We start from the raw sequence: 18,443 nt of genomic DNA, 5'->3' as shown, positions 1-18,443 counted from the left end.
TATTTTGCAGGGGAATAGTGAGGACTACAGCGCTTTTAATTCATTCTTTCTTTGCACACTGTGATGATGGGTGTACTGTAGATGTCTGTAATATTGATTCTTTAAGGTAAATGTTTATTTAATTACTCTATGTCTGTTTAAAGACATTTGCCATTTATATTTGCACTCACTCTGCGGAGTGTACGACGGCGTATTAGGGCCACGTATAATTTTTAGAGGGGTGTAATATTCCGAGAAAAAAAAAATAAAAAAATCCCAAATTTCCATAAATAAAGTTGCAGATTTGCAAGAAAAAAAACAACTCATAAACTTGCGAGAAATACACGTTGCATATTCAGATGTTTGTGCCAATACTTTTTGGTCGGGTTTTATAGTAATTACTTGGACAGAGATCAACCATATCATATTAAGCATTCACACTTTCAAGCGTTGGATACTGCCAGTGATGAAGTCACCTCGCTTTGCAAACTAAGGTCCTCACCCTTTAGGATCAAACATTTAAGTAAATTTGTTAAAAAATACATATGTACTTGTATATTTACGTTTCCAGTTATTTACAAATTCATGCTTTTTTTTTTTTTGTACAAGTAGTTAACTGATGTGTCGAGCTGATACAGGGTCATGAAGTGCCACTCTAGCTGTCCTGTATGACGAATAAAGTTAAAAAAGAAGCCTTTTCATTTTATAAAGACTGTTCCATTAACCACAACAAATCCTCATGTTAACTCCTGGTGGACAAAAGCCAGCATCTCGTCCAGGCTTCGCAAATTTCTGAGTTGTTTTTTTTACTCGTAAATATGGCATTTAATTTCTCGTAAATTTACAATTTTGTATTGCAAATATTCCACTTTATAATGTCGCAAATTTGCGAGTTTATTTCTCGTAATTTTTTTTTTCTCACAAATTTGCCACTTTATAATGTCGCATATAAACCATTTTTTCTCATAAATTTGTGAGTTGTTTCTCTAAATATTACCACCCCACCCCCCTATAAAAGTATATAGGTGGCCCTAATCCGCCGCCGTAACATTGTATTTGGTCTACTTGCAAAAACAACAAATCTAATGATGGCCTAAGACATATGCGCAGTGCCGTCCGTATGAGGGTAACATTTGTCATTATTCAAACTGAAGTTGGATTATTCCACACTGAACATTTCCACTACATATAACCAGGGCTTGCAGGTGACACCAATCAAAGCATTGTGGAAAGTGAGGAGCAGGCTTCTTGTCTCTTGGATACAGAGAGAAAGCAGGGATCGTGTAAGTCATCTGTCAAAGTATAATAAATAGTGAATGACCCCTTGATAGATTATTCAATCCATGAAAGACTTGTGGAAGTTTCAGCATTCTGATATCATGCAGATCTTTCCGTTTTACACCAACTGCTACACAACCCAATTCTCTCGGTGTCATGCAGCTCAAAGTCCAGGTATCCAGTTTGGCTGATGGACAGATAGGAAGATTCTGAATAATTGAGTACCCCAGCAGCAGTTTGACAGCATAACAATTCATTCAGGATGCTTGGCTTTACTTGAAATTCCAGGCATTTCCAAACATGTCCATCCACATAGTGTATATTTAAGGTTGGAAACACACACGTTCTTTCCAAGTTCACCTTTAAACGCGGAATCTGTAACACTCTTGAGAAAACGTAGTATACTTAGTATACGCAATGAGGTTCATGTATACTTATAGTCTACTACATTTTGTCATAAGTGCGAAATGTGGAGATCGTTCACAGCCTGTATAGAAAAGCAGAAAGACACAAGACGGGAAACAAGACGACACAACAACTCATAAATAAACACAAAATACAGGAATGTTAGATAATTGGCCAAAAATTGTTAATAACATTACAAAAATACATTGCCAAAGGTCCAGCAAACACATTTGATATGGAAGCCAATATTGTTAAATGCATGAGAATACTGAAATGACAGTTTCCTACACCTACACGGCTTTCCTGAAAAGTTGTTGTTGTTTTTTTTAAAGAACGAATTGTTGTGACACTGTTTTTCATTTAATGTCATTTCATTTCATTTAAACAATTGAGTTGAACACCAAACAAATTCATTAACTTCACTCTAGCAGTGGTGGACAAACTCAGTCCTCGAATGCCTGAGTCCTGCAGGTTTTGGTTGTGTCCCTTGTCCAACATAGCTGGTAGATGTCTTTAAATGTACAATCCAAAAAAATAAAAATGTAAAAGGTATACAAGTGTCACAATGATGTTTAGCTTGCCATTGGTACTAGCTGATGTACTGCAAGACATACGGGAACATAATGTTGCAAATCATTTTGCATGACCATCAGTGTTCTTTCATCCAATTATAGTTATTATTTTTATTTTGAAAAAAAGAACTACAAATACTTCAAATGTTGAAAGTGAGTGTGCTGGAAACAAAAATATAATATTAAAACTCACATGAAACCATCCAAATATTTTGTGTGATGAATGAGTGATAGGATGGGGCTGAAGTCATTCTTGGCTCAATAGATCTTTAGGATCGGCCTCCAAATGAAGAAAAGAGAAATGAAGTAATAAAAAGAAATAAAAACAACACTAAATAAATAGAAACTACCCAAGAGCTGCATAAACTATTACATGAATAGTTTGAAAGAAAGATTTTGACACAATAGAGGTCTTTTAAGGGTGATTTTGTACATGTACAAAAATTGAGGTCTGTTGCAGTGTACTTGTACTGCATATTACCCAAATATAATGACCATCATCATTTGCATTAGAACATTGGACATTTACATTAATTTACTATTTTTTTTCTAGGCATGGGTGAAAACTGATACCAGTTTTTGGTATCAGGCTGAGACCAGGACCTAATTTCAAGGTATCAGTACTCATGATGGAGGCCAATACCAGTATAGGCTTACTTTTATGACTGTTTTACGATTTGGAACTAGAAATTAGAAATTGAAAAAACAGAAAATTGCCATTCATTTCATATCATTTGAAGGGAAAATGCTATATTGAGATATACATGTCTTTCCTTAAAATGACCTGTCAGTGATTTATTTTTTTAGTTTATGTATCAAATGTATTAGTTGTATCAGTACTTGGTAGCGGTATCGATGACTACTTGACAGTTGAGTGCTCATCAGTCAGAAAAAAGTGGTGTTGAACATTCCTAATATTAACATCAAATTTTTTGTGTTAGTAAAAAAATATATATACAAAAGTAAGTAGCTGTAATACAAAAGTAGAAAAAATGGTGAAATATACAGTAGTTAAGTTTGTGACTGAATCAAAGTTCTTGACCTGATAAAAGGTGAAAAAAATAATAACTTTGAATTAAATAAAACTGAAACATTTTCTGTGAGACGGTTAAGACAATGGATTGATTTGTGGAAATCAAAAAATAAAAAATGGGGCCCAACAGAGTGCATAAAGGAAAACATCAACAAGGAAATTTTGTCCTTTGGCCTTCATCACTACATCTACAAATACTGAAGTTACATTGTGTTGAATTGATTGAATATTTTTGAACATCCAGGACAACCTAAGTATTACAGATAATGAATGGATATGGATTTATACCACCCGAGTCACCTTACTTGACACCGAACTTGTCAAATATTTGCTGGATGCGGGAGAAATGCCTGCGGACATGCCAAGCACTATATTTCTTTTAGCAATACAGTACATACTTTGTCTGTCTTTCAATAACCTGCAGCTCATCTAAGAATGGAGGCAAGCAACATTTCTCCTTAGCCCTCCCAATACACTGACGGGGCTCAGTCGACCAAGGAAGAAATGGAATAGGTTGGAGTATGCCTACGCACGCACACGCTCGTAGATGCACACCAAAAGGCTATAAGGTCAAACAAACCGGGAAGACGGGCACAGAAACATAAATCACGGCAGGGAGAAGGAAAGAGCGGGATGCACTGACAGGGTACTTGGGGAGAGAGGTCAGAGGCCTCTCTGAGATGATGATTTCAGAATGATCACAATGGTTTGGGACAGTGCGCTCCGCTATCTGCTCTAATGAGGATGTGTCTGCTTTTTAAGTAGGCGAGATTTTGCTTTGGATGTGATTGTGCTCAAGTACTAGAGACATACATAGTACCACTTTATAGTTTATTTTGTTGTTGGCTCCATACAGAACACATAAAAGAAAACACCAATACTGTCGAACATATCAATTAGCCCAAAAAAATTATTGCCTTTCCTAACAGCCCCATGAATCATAAAGAATTACAACAAAACAATAACTAACTAACTAACTAACTAACTAACTAACTACAATACTCACATTAAATAAATCCTAAATGTTTGACATTTTATCAATGGCACTATAACCATTAATTATTTTACATTTAAAGTTTTTCTTGAACCCCAACAAAGAAGTACGCAGCTTTAACGCATGATCAAGTCCATTCCACAATTTTACACCAAAAACTGAAACATATCTGTATTTTATGTTGATCCTCACATTACATGTTTCAGACAGGATTAAACCCTTTAATAAATAAGTTTCCTTCTCTTAAAGAAATTAAAAGAAAAATAAATTAAATAAAATCTGACTACAAACTGCATGAAAAAATATTTCCAGTGTTTTCAAATTCACGATATCCCTAAATTTTAAAATACCAGATCCTATAAATAATTGATTATTGATTCTCTGTAGACAACCTTATTCATTATTCTAATCACTTTTTGCTGTACTTTAATTATTGGGTCATATTTGTTTTTATGTAAATTCCCTCAAACATCAGAACAATATGACGTGAGGCAACACAAGATAAAATTACTATATATATGAAGGCATTTCTTATTTAGGAAATCCTACACTTTATAAAGAACAGCCACTGATTAATCTAATTTAAGTTTATTGGTTTTTGATCAACGATGATTAATCCCAGAAACTTTGTTTCATTCACTCGTTCAATTTAAATACCATTTAAATGAACTTTTATACCACAATTGAGCTGCATACCAAATTTTCTTTCATCACAACATCAATTTTGTTTCAGCCTAGAAACCTAAAGTTGTCATTTACGTACACGGCTGTATGAAAAACGCAAATATTTGGTTACAAATATTTGTTGTGCATATCATATTCCAAAGAATGTCCATCCATCCATTTTCTTGACCGCTTATTCCTCAGAAGGGTCGCGGGGGCTGTTGGCGCCTATCTCAGCTGGCTCTGGGCAGTAGGCGGGGGACACCCTGGACTGGTTGCCAACCAATCGCAGTCCAAAGAATGTGCACTAATTATTTGTGGCAAAATACAGTATTCCAAACTCTCCAGTAGCTTCATAGTTATTTAGATGCGAACAGTCACTTGAGTGCTGTTTAAAGAATTTAAATGAAGTCATTCCATGCCCGGATGCTTTGTTTATAGGCATTACTATGATAATTGGATGACTTCATTTGCTTCCATAAACTGTGATATTGAGAAGCACAGCGGAACTCAAAAAGTGAATAAATACGATTTGAGCAATCCAACTCGCAAACATCTGATTACAGCCCTGCTCAGGATGCAATGGGTGTCGTGTGCATTACATGTTGCCATATGCAAACATGGTGCAGCTTGAGCCTCAAATTTCAGAAGCATCTGATTTCCGTAATACCAATTGCAGTTGAGTTTTAACACAGCTGCTTGCCTTAAATGACTATATGTCCCTCAGTTTACTTCCCGGACAGCTGAGGAGGAGGATGCGAATGTCTTCATGCAGCGCATCGATGGCCCTGAAGATGTACAGATCAGCCAATGTGTTCTGTAACTAAATCATTAAATCATCATTCATATGCTGTGAATCTTGCAATGATTCGTATCTATGAGCATCAGAAACACAAGAATGTTTGGCCTAATATTTGCCTCTATTGTTAGCTGTGTTTATTGTTATTGTGAAGACTCACCTTCCAGGCGCATGCCATAATCCTCCCTCTGCGCATTCACAGATACATCAAGCATCTAAAGAATAAATTGTGTGTCTTGGGTTTACTAAAGAGCTCCATTCCTGCCATAGTGATGTAACATGAATTTGTACTTAGGGGCAAACCTTGCTGAATGTATGGCTGATGCAAGAGTACGGTCATAATTACAATAAATATTTGCGTGAAAAACACACCTAGGCCATACATTTTTTTCATGTACTGTATATTTGAGTGGATATCTTGTGACGACATATTATTCTTATTCTGTGCAAACTAGTTCATTGTGAGCTGTTCAGATTCCTGAAATGCTGTAGACCAACATAAAACAAGGACCCCCTTACATGTCATTATTATTTTTAAATTGTGTTGCATATAGAATTGACTCTTTTAACCATTCTATGACAATTAAGGTTGCTTAAATTGTTTTATGACTGAATCTAAACCAACAGTTTAAACCAAGAATATATATATTTTTTCAAAGAAAATAGCTTTCTAAATTCTAACAAATGAAGAAATATGGGATTGTGTTTAACCTTAGAAGTTCCACTAATCATCATGTCATCTGATGAGGAAAAGTACAATACCAGTGAAATGTGACCCACTGTTTATTTACATTTGAATTAAGAAAGTAGATAAAAACAATAATTCAAAAAAATGTCATGTTTGCAATATTTTGACAACAGCTAATCTACCATGTGTAACGACAAATGCTTGTTCTAGAAAGTAGATTTTAATCAGCATGTTAAAATAAAGTCAAGTCATGAATGAACAATAAATGAGTGGAAGTGATTGTAAAGTGATTTTACAACATCTGGCCTTGTTTTTTCCTGTTTGATGGTTCAGCAAATCATCGGGCCTGTCAACATGTCACTTATAATGTCAAAATATTGAACCCCTAACAGCTTTTCAGTATAGTTTCAATAATTATCATGCAGTTTTTATATGGAATTAAGCATCTAAGGAAAATAGCGCAGGAGGTTTGGCTTAATTGGAGCCTTTCATGTTTCCTCCTTGAGATGAATTATGCCCCTTTTCATCATCGTAGAGTGTGTTCGAGCGTGTTGACAAATAAGAGGTACGGAGCAGCATGTTGCTTTTTTGTATTCAAAATGTTATTTTCCATCTGAATGAGGCTGCTTAATGTGTTCGCATCTGAAGGAAGGGAAGACAACTTCAAATGCTGCTCTAATAACCTCAAGATTGTTCCAAATTGTCAGGCCCGATGTGCGCTGCACAGTGGCCTGTGACGGTATGCAAGATGTTACAGATGGGCAGATTGTTAATTAGGCATCAGTAATGTTTCATCTGGACGTTAATTCCCTCCAGTGGTTTCTGTCTCCGCAACTTTGCCTGGAACTGAGTTTCACATCACCCCGAATGACAAAAAAAAAACATGCATTCATTGACAGGACTCAAAAGGCACAATGAGTGAAAACATACCCAGAAGTCCACAGTGTGAATTCATGTTCCTGGTGGCCACTTCGGCTCTGCTGATTGTGGGCACCACTGATGGATGATGGGAGAAACGCACGCCAGCTGTTCCTTGTATCTGTACAGCATTTTTAGTCTTCAACTCGCCTCAACTCACAGTTTCCATAGTAACGGGCTGGGAGGAATTGAAGACTGAAAATGACATACAGGACATCGGAGTGTTCCAGTCAGGCTGTCACAAGTGGGTAATAGTGTATGTTTTCTTGCAAGGTCCTCGCTGTTAGGTCAGGTCATCTATTTGTGGCTGAGCTAAGGTTTTAGTTGGACTTGTGTTTATAGATCGGAAACAAGACCAAATAGCTTCTTGTAAGATGTGTAATATTTCACATTGCAAAAAAACTAAACAAAATAATGATAGATCAATAAAGTAAATGTTTACTTTATGAAACATATTGATTAACTGAAGGCCTCAATTTAGTATGACTGCTCACACTATATTCGAGCGCCTGACGAAAATGTTAACATATTTCAGATTTAGTTGCTCCAACAGGGTACCTCCTGTGCATCAATATCAGATGTTAAGAGGCTCTATTTAATACACTTGGGGGCATATTCACTAAGAATGCGCTGCGTCCGGTAATAGCACGAAATATTGCACCACAACTGCACCCGCAGTCTGCGCCCAGTTACCCACCTATTCACTAAGTATATTGCTCTAATCCTATACCGGCGCAAACACGCCCACAAAACTGATAGCTTGGAGCAAATTTGCACCTGATTTACCACACATGGCAATGGATTTGCGCCAAGAACATGCGAGAAAGATGACATTATTATAAATGTATGCAAATTACCTAATTTACATACGTGCAAATAACACCGGCGCACCGTGACGCAATCTGTTGGCCGCACACTTAGTGACGGATTTCCCCATCTGCGCATGTTTAGTGAATTAGGCGCTCCCTAATTGCTCCATTTTTGCCGGTTAGCGCGATGCAAAGGCGGCGCAAACCTTTAGTGAATAGGCCCCTTGGAGTATCTGTATTGGACACCGAGGGATGAGAATATTCTGGAAATGTAAGCCTTGTGTAAAGCATCCAGACTTATCCATGACAATACCTAACCTCAAAGCAAATCCTTTTGCGGCAAAAGTGCAACAGTACTCTGACATGCTTGGCAAATTTTACTCATTAAAGCTGATTTCTATTCACCAAAGATTTACAATAGACTCAACTAATACAGTATTCATAAAATGAGAGATTTTTTTTCCCCCCATAGCATTATTATTCTGTGGTGTAAACTCTTGCTTGGCCATGAAGTTTCCAGACTGTGGAATGGAATCAATCAAAAACATGTACAAGAGTGACTTGACTTTAATTGAAAGATTGTGCTACATTAACACAAGCCGTTAATCCACACAATAGTGTAGAATGAGATTACAGCACGATAATCACCAAATGTCTACTAGAAGAGTGACAGATAACACATGATAGACTGAGTTCACTTACTATCCCTTAGCTGCTTATTTTGCTTTAGCCCTTTGGCCTCCAGCCAAAAATAAAAGTATGAATGCATTGTTCAATAGTTTACTATGTGATGGTTTCCCTTGTCTGCTGTACTCATGACAGTTTGTAGTGTTCTGTCTGCTGCAGGAGAATATATGAATAAAAAAATAATAAAAAAAAATAAAAAAAAAAGTCCCCCACCCCCTCCAAAAAAAAAACAAAAACAAAAAAATCCCATGTATTATTATAATGATGCTCTGATTGATCGGCCACCGATCAATTTTGGCCAAGTTCCGCGGAAAAAGTATGTGATGATTGGCAAATGTCAAACAATGCCTTTCATTGACAATCACAAAAAATTATCACCCGCAGCTCGTATTTTGCAGCCTGCAGCCAACTCGAAACGGGTCTGTGTGCAGTGTAGCATCCCCTCACATTTTCCTTAACACTGCACATTACAGACCAAACCAGTAAACGAATCATAATGATGGTGCATTTTTTGTCAATTGGAAATAATGTCACTTTTTTTTTTTTAAGAATAAAGGCAAGGAAATTTGATAGAATGGTACAATGTTTCACTCCTGTACAGACTATTCCCTATATCTATCTCTCTGACTCACAGATGAGTGGTGTACAGTAAACAGCCTCACATTAACACGATTAAAAAATAATTAAGGGTGTATTCAGACCAAAAAAGTCCTTCAGTCCGCTTGTTTGGTCCGGACCAAAAGCGGACTTTCTTTTTTTTCCGTTTGGTGCGGTTCATATTCACACTGTGCTTTTTGCAAGTGGACTATATTGCGCAATCATGTCGACCCGCGTGACGATCAGTGATTCCATTGGACAAAAATGATGAGGGCTGAACACATAATGAAATCAGGAAATAAGAGGACAACATGACATTCCTGGGAGGTTGTGGGTTCAATCCTTACTCAGATCATACCAAAGACTATACAAATGGACCCATATTCCTCCCTCCTTGACACTCAGCACAATGGGTTAGAATTGGGGGTGTTAGATCACCAAAATGATTCCTGCTGCTGCTCACCACTCCTTCAGTGGATGGGTCAAATCCAAAGAATGACTTTTGCCCCACTTAGGTGGGTGTAACATTCAGTGGTACTTTTTTTTTCAGCCTCTAAAACAGATTAACCAATCTCTTGGTCAGAATGACCAATTTGTATTGGTTGGCCCAATCACCAATATATATTTGTTGAAAACACCTACCATTCTAGAGTAGTTGTTTTAACCAAATGATCTGTAGGACACACAACTACCAGCTAGATTGGTCAAATGTAACTTTTCTTGGTAGATTTGACCAATCTGTTTTTAAGAGTGTGGTCCCAATTCTAAATAGAGTAAAATGTACACATGGAAGGGAGTAAAATATTTGGAGACACAAGGGTTGAGGAACAAACTCACAACCTTCAGCTTAGGAGACTGCCACTCTACCACCTGAGCTATGCCACTGCTACTGTTTGCTTCTGTTTCTCCAAGGTCATTTTCGGTCTCTTCGGAGACCTGCTGTTATATTACTCGGGTCACATTCCAGCTAACACACAACAGGAGCTGCGTGGCTTGGTGGGTAGATTGGCTGTCTCCCAACCTGAAGTTGTGGGATTGTTCCTCAACACTTGCCTGACTTTTTTTTTTTTTTTTAAACTCTCTTCCAAGTGTAAATTTTACTCTATTTAGTGGGTCCAAATAGACTCTGTTTAGAGTAAAATTTACTCTACAGAATTTACTGTGTAGTCAATCACACTTGGTCCAAAGTAAATTGGCACTGAGACTGTTCGGCAGTTTTTCCCTCTGGTTTAGATGTCGCCACTTGCTGCACGAAATTAATTAGTACATCATAAAAGTAGCCTCAGTTATTGGTTAATAATTTTTAGATAGCGTGCCACTAAGAGACAACCAGTTTACGTTGCCCTCTGATCAGTGACAAATGACTGAGGAAACAAACAAATAATTATACTTTTTTTTTTTTTTTAATACATAGTGCAATTTATAATTCAATGCAATACTTAAGTGGAATTCCCTGATATACAGCTAAAGGCACGGATGAACATAATTTGAACTGCCATCTCAAACGATTTTAACATGTCTCGTCGTGAGACCCTAGCTCGGCAAACTATAGTCTGGTTGGACCCAGACCATATATTAAATATCAAATTGGATGGCAGACCTCCCTTACCTGTTTATTCATGAAGACATATATCACAGGGTTGATGACTGTACTCGTCTTTGCCAGTACTGAAGGTATGATGCTGGCTTCAGGCGTGATGAGGCCAGGTGGCCCAAAAGTGGCCAGCAGCGCCATGATGCCATAAGGCAGCCAACACAGAAGGTAGCACATCACCATGACCACCACCATCAACAAGACTCGCTGCTCACGTTTCCTGCTCATCGACGTGTTGATCCCACTCACCTGGAGACAGCAAGGTTGGAAAGAGTTAGAGGTCTTTGGGCAGGGGTCTTTCTAGTTTCTAGACCCCTGGAGCTCCCAGACTAGAAACATAAAAAAAACAACAAAAAAAACAGGATGAATAAATAATTGAGTTAACGTTGCTAAAAACAAAAAACAACACAAAAAAAAAAAAAGGATGAATAAATAATCGAGATAACATTGCTAAAAAAAAACCCCCAAAAAACAAAAAACTACCAGGATCATAATTTTTCTTGTCAACCTCAGCTTGCTATAGACCCCATTAGACAGATCTCATAATCCTGATGTGTTCTTGCTGCGCCTGGATTGGTTTCGGATAATGTTGTTGAAATGAGGCCCCAACAAGCCACAGAGCTAATTAGGAGTCCTATGCAGGGGCTTTCCGACTTGTCAATGCATTGTCTAAAGCACTGCCCTTATTTTGAGGCTTCACTGGTTAAGTGGGGATGAGTTGGAGTGACAGGTTTTTCATGAGCTTATGATCTCTCATGATGACAATGTTATCGGACCTTGTAGGTTCTAGAGAAGTGACATGTTATGAGGGATTAAAGTAAGGAACAAGCGGATCAGGAAATGCAACAACAGAAATAACTTGAGTAAGGTGAGAAGTAGAGACATCTGAAAATGATACAATTGTATTTTCCCTTTTCATTCTCTGAATTGTTGGGGTGGTTTGACAACACAAACAAAATCAAGCCACACACAAACCAAATAGACCCTGTTTTTCTTTCTTTATTTATTTTGTAGTTTTTTGGGTCTCCTTGTGAATTGTGAGATGACGTCCTATTTTGATGGCATATATTAATTTAGCCGAGGCACTTCGGAGACATGCCAACAATCTACCCAAAGTGAAAAGGGGAGCAAACAAATTCCAAGAGTGATTTTAGCCATTAAAAAATAAAAATAAAAATACTTCAATAGGTGCTGTTACACGAGCTCTACATTCAATACAACTTTATGCTGGCAGGCCCTATAAGCTAGGCTAAAGTAAGCATATTTGCGAGCTTTTCTTACATTATGCATTATTCAGTTTTTTTCTCCAACTGACCAAGATAAGTTGCTCATTTGTGTTGATTCCCTTCCTGTCACTCATTCGGTGACATTAACATAAGCTAGAGTGTCCTACTTGTTTCTATTACTGTCACATTGAGACACCAAATGGAAGTCAATGCCCCACCCTCTGCACATCCCTTGACTAATTTGACTAATTTGAGAACTACCATTACATTTATTCACTGGGGGCTTCATACTGACTCATAATCAATATCTAGTGACAGTTGGTGTCACCACAATTTCAGCAATGCACACTCATACTGTGTATATAGGGCCTCAACATTGTTATAGTCTTCGTTTTGTATTTTAGTTTTTGTATTTTACTTTTTCTGCCCATTCAGTAACAATGAATGGACAAAGGAAATGCACAAACCTATCAAGAAAGATGCTATCACTCAAATTCTTTTTGACATAAAGACCCTAGTGAGGATAAGTGGTTCAGAAAATCGAGAGATGGATGGAATATAATAATAACTAGAGCTGCGAGCAGCTATAAAGGGCCCTCGCAGCCCGGGCCACGTTGGGGTACTTGCACGTTGGAGTACTGGCACGTTGGGGTACTGGCACATTGGAAGCAGAATTTCTTTGAAAATGGCATGATAAACCTATGCATGTGGATTTTTTTTTTTTGTTGCTTTTATTGTCCATAGAAGCTATCAAAAATAAATAAAACAAAATAAAAAAGTACATATGTTTGGATCGGTCTGATGCCAGTGAACATTTTGAGTGATGGAAAGTAAAAGAATATTCATAAATGACGTTGTTATCACAGTTACAATGAGTTTACAAATTTTGTACAAAATACCGTAAGTGGGGATTTTTTTTTTTTTTTATGCCTCAAGCACTAGGTGGCGCTGCATGTATAACTGAATGTTGTCATAGAGATACCTTCAGGCCTTGACGATAAACATACATGTCAAGTTTGGGATTTTTTGGAGCATGTACCGGGCAGTTATTAAGCATATCCTTTTTCATTGCAAAACACAAAATTTGATGCCCCGCCCTCATCATATAGTATTTCGAAAAGTCAAGATTTTTCCTCCTGTCGTTGGCTAAGGTCTTGACATGGTCCAGGTCAAGTCTGAAGTCAGTCGGGTGAAACGTGTAGGAGAAGTGGGCAAAAGTATGCCCCCTGTAAATGTGCTAAAATCGTAAAAAATGGGACATTCAAAAATTCGTAGCTCACTTCTTGTTCATTTTAGCATATGGGTTAAAGTGTTTGGAGAAAAACGTAGAAGAAAATTCGTAAGAAAAAAAATTGCCACTAGGTGGCGCTATTAGTAAGATGAAATATAAGTTCGTAGATGTCTTAAGGGCTGGACTCTCATCAAATGTGTGAAATTTTGAGAAGATAGGATCATCTGGGTCAAGTTAACTGGTAGCTGCTCTGGCCCTAATTAGGGATGTTCGATACCACTTTTTTTCAGACCGATACCGATACCCAGACCCTCAGTACTCACCGATACCGATACCAACCGCCAACTGCCGATACCAGTAGTACATTTTGACAAATAAAAAAAATCACGAAACTAGAGCTGCAAGCAGCTATAAAGGGCCCTCGCAGCCCGGGCCACGTTGGGGTACTTGCACGTTGGGGTACTGACACATTGGGAGCAGAGTTTCTTTGAAAATTTACATGTGGATTTTTCTTTTGCCAGGTGTGATGAGTGTGTCAAGCTCAATGGGTTTTGGTGAATGTTAAGATCTGCAAAAATCAGTGTACTTTTTTATTTTTAGGGAATGAGTTGCCCTGATTTGTATTTTTTGTAAAAGTATATATATACATCATCGCTCGTACTCATTGCACAATGTTGCTGTTATTGTCCATAGAGGCTATCAAAAATAAATAAAACAAAATAAAAAAGTACATATGTTTGGATTGGTCTGATGCCAGTGAACATTTTGAGTGGTGGAAAGTAAAAGAATATTCATAAATGACTTAGTTATCACACTTAGAATGAGTTTACAATTTTTGTAAAAATACCGTAAGTGAGGTATTTTTTTTTTATGCCTCAACGGCTAGGTGGCGCTGCATATATAACTGAATGTTGTCATAGAAATACCTTCAGGCCTTGACTATAAACAGACATGTCAAGTTTGGGATTTTTTGGAGCATGTACCGCGGAGTTATTTAGCATATCCATTTTCATTGCGAAACACAAAATTTAATGCCCCACCCTCATCATATAGTATTTCGAAAAGTCAAGATTTTTCCTCCTGTCGTTGGCTAAGGTCTTGACATGGTCCAGGTCAAGTCTGAAGTCAGTCGGGTGAAACGTGTAGGAGAAGTGGGCAAAAGTATGCCCCCTGTAAATGTGCTAAAATCGTAAAAAATGGGACATTCAAAAATTCGTAGCTCACTTCTTGTTCATTTTAGCATATGGGTCCAAGAGACTTTTTTTGTAGGTCTTGGGCTCCCTCATACACCTAAAAATATTCATAGATCTTGCTTAAACGTACAAGCGGGGCTGCTTTGTTAAAAATTTCTAGGGGGCGCTATTGAGTCATTTTTGGAAAAATAGCACATTCTACGATAAAATATTGCTCATTTTGCCAGGCCAGATGTGTGTGCCAAGTTTAATGTGTTTCTGTGCCAGTTTAGACCCTCAAAAGTGGCGTTGTTTTCTTGGCGAACAGTGCTTAGCCACGCCCACAGCGATTCACGAAAACTCACAAACTTCATGTTGTGACATCATGAAGGCGGAAACCCTCATCTGAGCAAATATGAGGTAGGTCCAGTTAACGTGGTTGGAAAAAAACGAAGAAAAATCGTAAGAAAAAAAATCGCCAGTAGGTGGCGCTATCAGTAAGATGAAATATAAGTTTGTAGATGAGTTAAGGGCTGGACTGTCATCAATTGTGTGAAATTTTGAGAAGATAGGATCATCTGGGTCAAGTTAACTGGTAGCTGCTCTGGCCCTAATTAGGGATGTTCGATACCACTTTTTTTCAGACCGATACCGATACCCAGACCCTCAGTACTCACCGATACCGATACCAACCGCCAACTGCCGATACCAGTAGTACATTTTGACAAATAAAAAAAATCACGAAACTAGAGCTGCAAGCAGCTATAAAGGGCCCTCGCAGCCCGGGCCACGTTGGGGTACTTGCACGTTGGGGTACTGACACATTGGGAGCAGAGTTTCTTTGAAAATTTACATGTGGATTTTTCTTTTGCCAGGTGTGATGAGTGTGTCAAGCTCAATGGGTTTTGGTGAATGTTAAGATCTGCAAAAATCAGTGTACTTTTTTATTTTTAGGGAATGAGTTGCCCTGATTTGTATTTTTTGTAAAAGTATATATATACATCATCGCTCGTACTCATTGCACAATGTTGCTGTTATTGTCCATAGAGGCTATCAAAAATAAATAAAACAAAATAAAAAAGTACATATGTTTGGATTGGTCTGATGCCAGTGAACATTTTGAGTGGTGGAAAGTAAAAGAATATTCATAAATGACTTAGTTATCACACTTAGAATGAGTTTACAATTTTTGTAAAAATACCGTAAGTGAGGTATTTTTTTTTTATGCCTCAACGGCTAGGTGGCGCTGCATATATAACTGAATGTTGTCATAGAAATACCTTCAGGCCTTGACTATAAACAGACATGTCAAGTTTGGGATTTTTTGGAGCATGTACCGCGGAGTTATTTAGCATATCCATTTTCATTGCGAAACACAAAATTTAATGCCCCACCCTCATCATATAGTATTTCGAAAAGTCAAGATTTTTCCTCCTGTCGTTGGCTAAGGTCTTGACATGGTCCAGGTCAAGTCTGAAGTCAGTCGGGTGAAACGTGTAGGAGAAGTGGGCAAAAGTATGCCCCCTGTAAATGTGCTAAAATCGTAAAAAATGGGACATTCAAAAATTCGTAGCTCACTTCTTGTTCATTTTAGCATATGGGTCCAAGAGACTTTTTTTGTAGGTCTTGGGCTCCCTCATACACCTAAAAATATTCATAGATCTTGCTTAAACGTACAAGCGGGGCTGCTTTGTTAAAAATTTCTAGGGGGCGCTATTGAGTCATTTTTGGAAAAATAGCACATTCTACGATAAAATATTGCTCATTTTGCCAGGCCAGATGTGTGTGCCAAGTTTAATGTGTTTCTGTGCCAGTTTAGACCCTCAAAAGTGGCGTTGTTTTCTTGGCGAACAGTGCTTAGCCACGCCCACAGCGATTCACGAAAACTCACAAACTTCATGTTGTGACATCATGAAGGCGGAAACCCTCATCTGAGCAAATATGAGGTAGGTCCAGTTAACGTGGTTGGAAAAAAACGAAGAAAAATCGTAAGAAAAAAAATCGCCAGTAGGTGGCGCTATCAGTAAGATGAAATATAAGTTTGTAGATGAGTTAAGGGCTGGACTGTCATCAATTGTGTGAAATTTTGAGAAGATAGGATCATCTGGGTCAAGTTAATGCAGCTTTTATTGTCACGAAAAATCTTCAGACTTTACGGCACCGCAACGGCCACACCCTTTGGCGAAAAGTTACAATATTTGGTGTGGGGCATGATCAACATGTTAAGACTTTTCTGACCAATTTTTAATTGGATCCCTTCAACGAGTTTGGCACAGTAGCTAAAAACGTAAAGTATGACATTTATTGTCACCACTAGGTGGCACTATATATATAATAGAATTTTATCATATAGATGTTTTCAGGCCGTGACTATTAAGTTGCATGAGAAGTTTGAGATTTTTTGGAGCTTGCACTTGGGAGTTATTCAGCATTTTGTCTTTCTGGACAAATTAAATTTTAAAGGCAATATTTGATGCCCCGCCCCCGTCATATAGTATTCCGAAAAGTCAAGATATTTTGCCCAGTTGTTGTCTCACGTCTTGAGATGATAAATGCCAAGTTTGAAGTCAATCGGATTAAAACTGTTTGCAAAGGGGGGGGAAGTATGACCACAGTGAATGTGCAAAAATGGGCCAAAATTGGACATTCAAAAATTCATAACTCATTTCCTGTACATTTTGGCTACATGGTCCCAAATGACTTTTTGTGCGTCTCGGGGTGCTACAAGTGCCTGCCAATTTTCGTAGCTCTCGGTCAAACGTGCCGAGATTGGTTTTTATTTTTTTTTGCTAGGGGGCGCTATAGAGTCTTGTTGTTATGACAACATCAGAATATCAAATTTTTCGGCGGGCCCGAAGAGTGTGCAAATTTCGGTGAGTTTTCGTAAATGTTTAGGTCCTCAAAAATGCGATCGTTTGCGGAGAATAAAGAAGAAGAAGAAGAAGAATTTTTACAAAAACAATAGGGACCTCGCAGCGGTCGCTGCTCGGGCCCTAATAATAATAATAATAATAATAATTCGAACGAAAAACAATAGGGACCTCGCAGCGGTCGCTGCTCGGGCCCTAATGAGAAGAATTCCTACAAAAACAATAGGGCCTCGCAGCGGCACCGCCGCTGCTCGGGCCCTAATAATAATAATAATAATTTTTACAAAAACAATAGGGACCTCGCAACGGTCGCTGCTCGGGCCTTAATAATAATGATAATAATAATAACAATCCGATCGAAAAACAATAGGGACCTCGCAGCGGTCGCTGTTCGGGCCCTAATAATATTAATAATAATCCGATCGAAAAACAATAGGGACCTCGCAGCGGTTGCTGCTCGGGCCCTAATAATCCGATCAAAAAACAATAGGGACCTCACAGCGGAAGCTGCTCGGGCCCTAATAATAATAATAATTTTTACAAAAACAATAGGGACCTCGCAGCGGTCGCTGCTCGGGCCCTAAATATATTTTTTAACAAATAGATTTCCTTTAATTTTGATTTTAAAAAAAACAAAAAAAACTAGAGCTGCGAGCAGCTATAAAGGGCCCTCGCAGCCCGGGCCACATTGGGGTATTTGCATGTTGGGGTACTTGCACGTTGGGGTACTCGCACATTGGGGTACTGGCACATTAGGAGCAAAATTTCTTTTAACATGGCATGATAAACCTTTACATGTGGATTTTTTTTGCCAGGTGTGATGTGTGTGTCAAGCTCAATGGGGTTTGGTGATTGTTAAGATCTGCAAAAATCAGTGTCCTTTTTTATTTTTAGGGAATGAGTTGACCTGATTGGTATTTTTTGCAAA

At 38.1% G+C, this 18,443-nt stretch overlaps 1 protein-coding gene across 1 annotated transcript in view; it reads right to left on the bottom strand.

Moving 5' to 3' along the window:
* The window catches only part of LOC144005936 (pinopsin-like), a 224,428-nt gene that overhangs the window by 1,526 nt on the left and 204,459 nt on the right, over positions 1–18,443 (bottom strand). The window contains exon 3 of the mRNA XM_077504439.1: positions 11,032–11,265. Within this exon, the coding sequence (XP_077360565.1) occupies positions 11,032–11,265 (234 nt within the window). The remainder of the gene's footprint in view (positions 1–11,031; positions 11,266–18,443) is intronic.

This window comes from Festucalex cinctus, chromosome 1 (assembly GCF_051991245.1).
Source record: "Festucalex cinctus isolate MCC-2025b chromosome 1, RoL_Fcin_1.0, whole genome shotgun sequence".
In the NCBI taxonomy this organism is placed as follows: Eukaryota; Metazoa; Chordata; class Actinopteri; order Syngnathiformes; family Syngnathidae; genus Festucalex; species Festucalex cinctus.
This window is presented reverse-complemented; position numbering and strand designations above follow the sequence as displayed.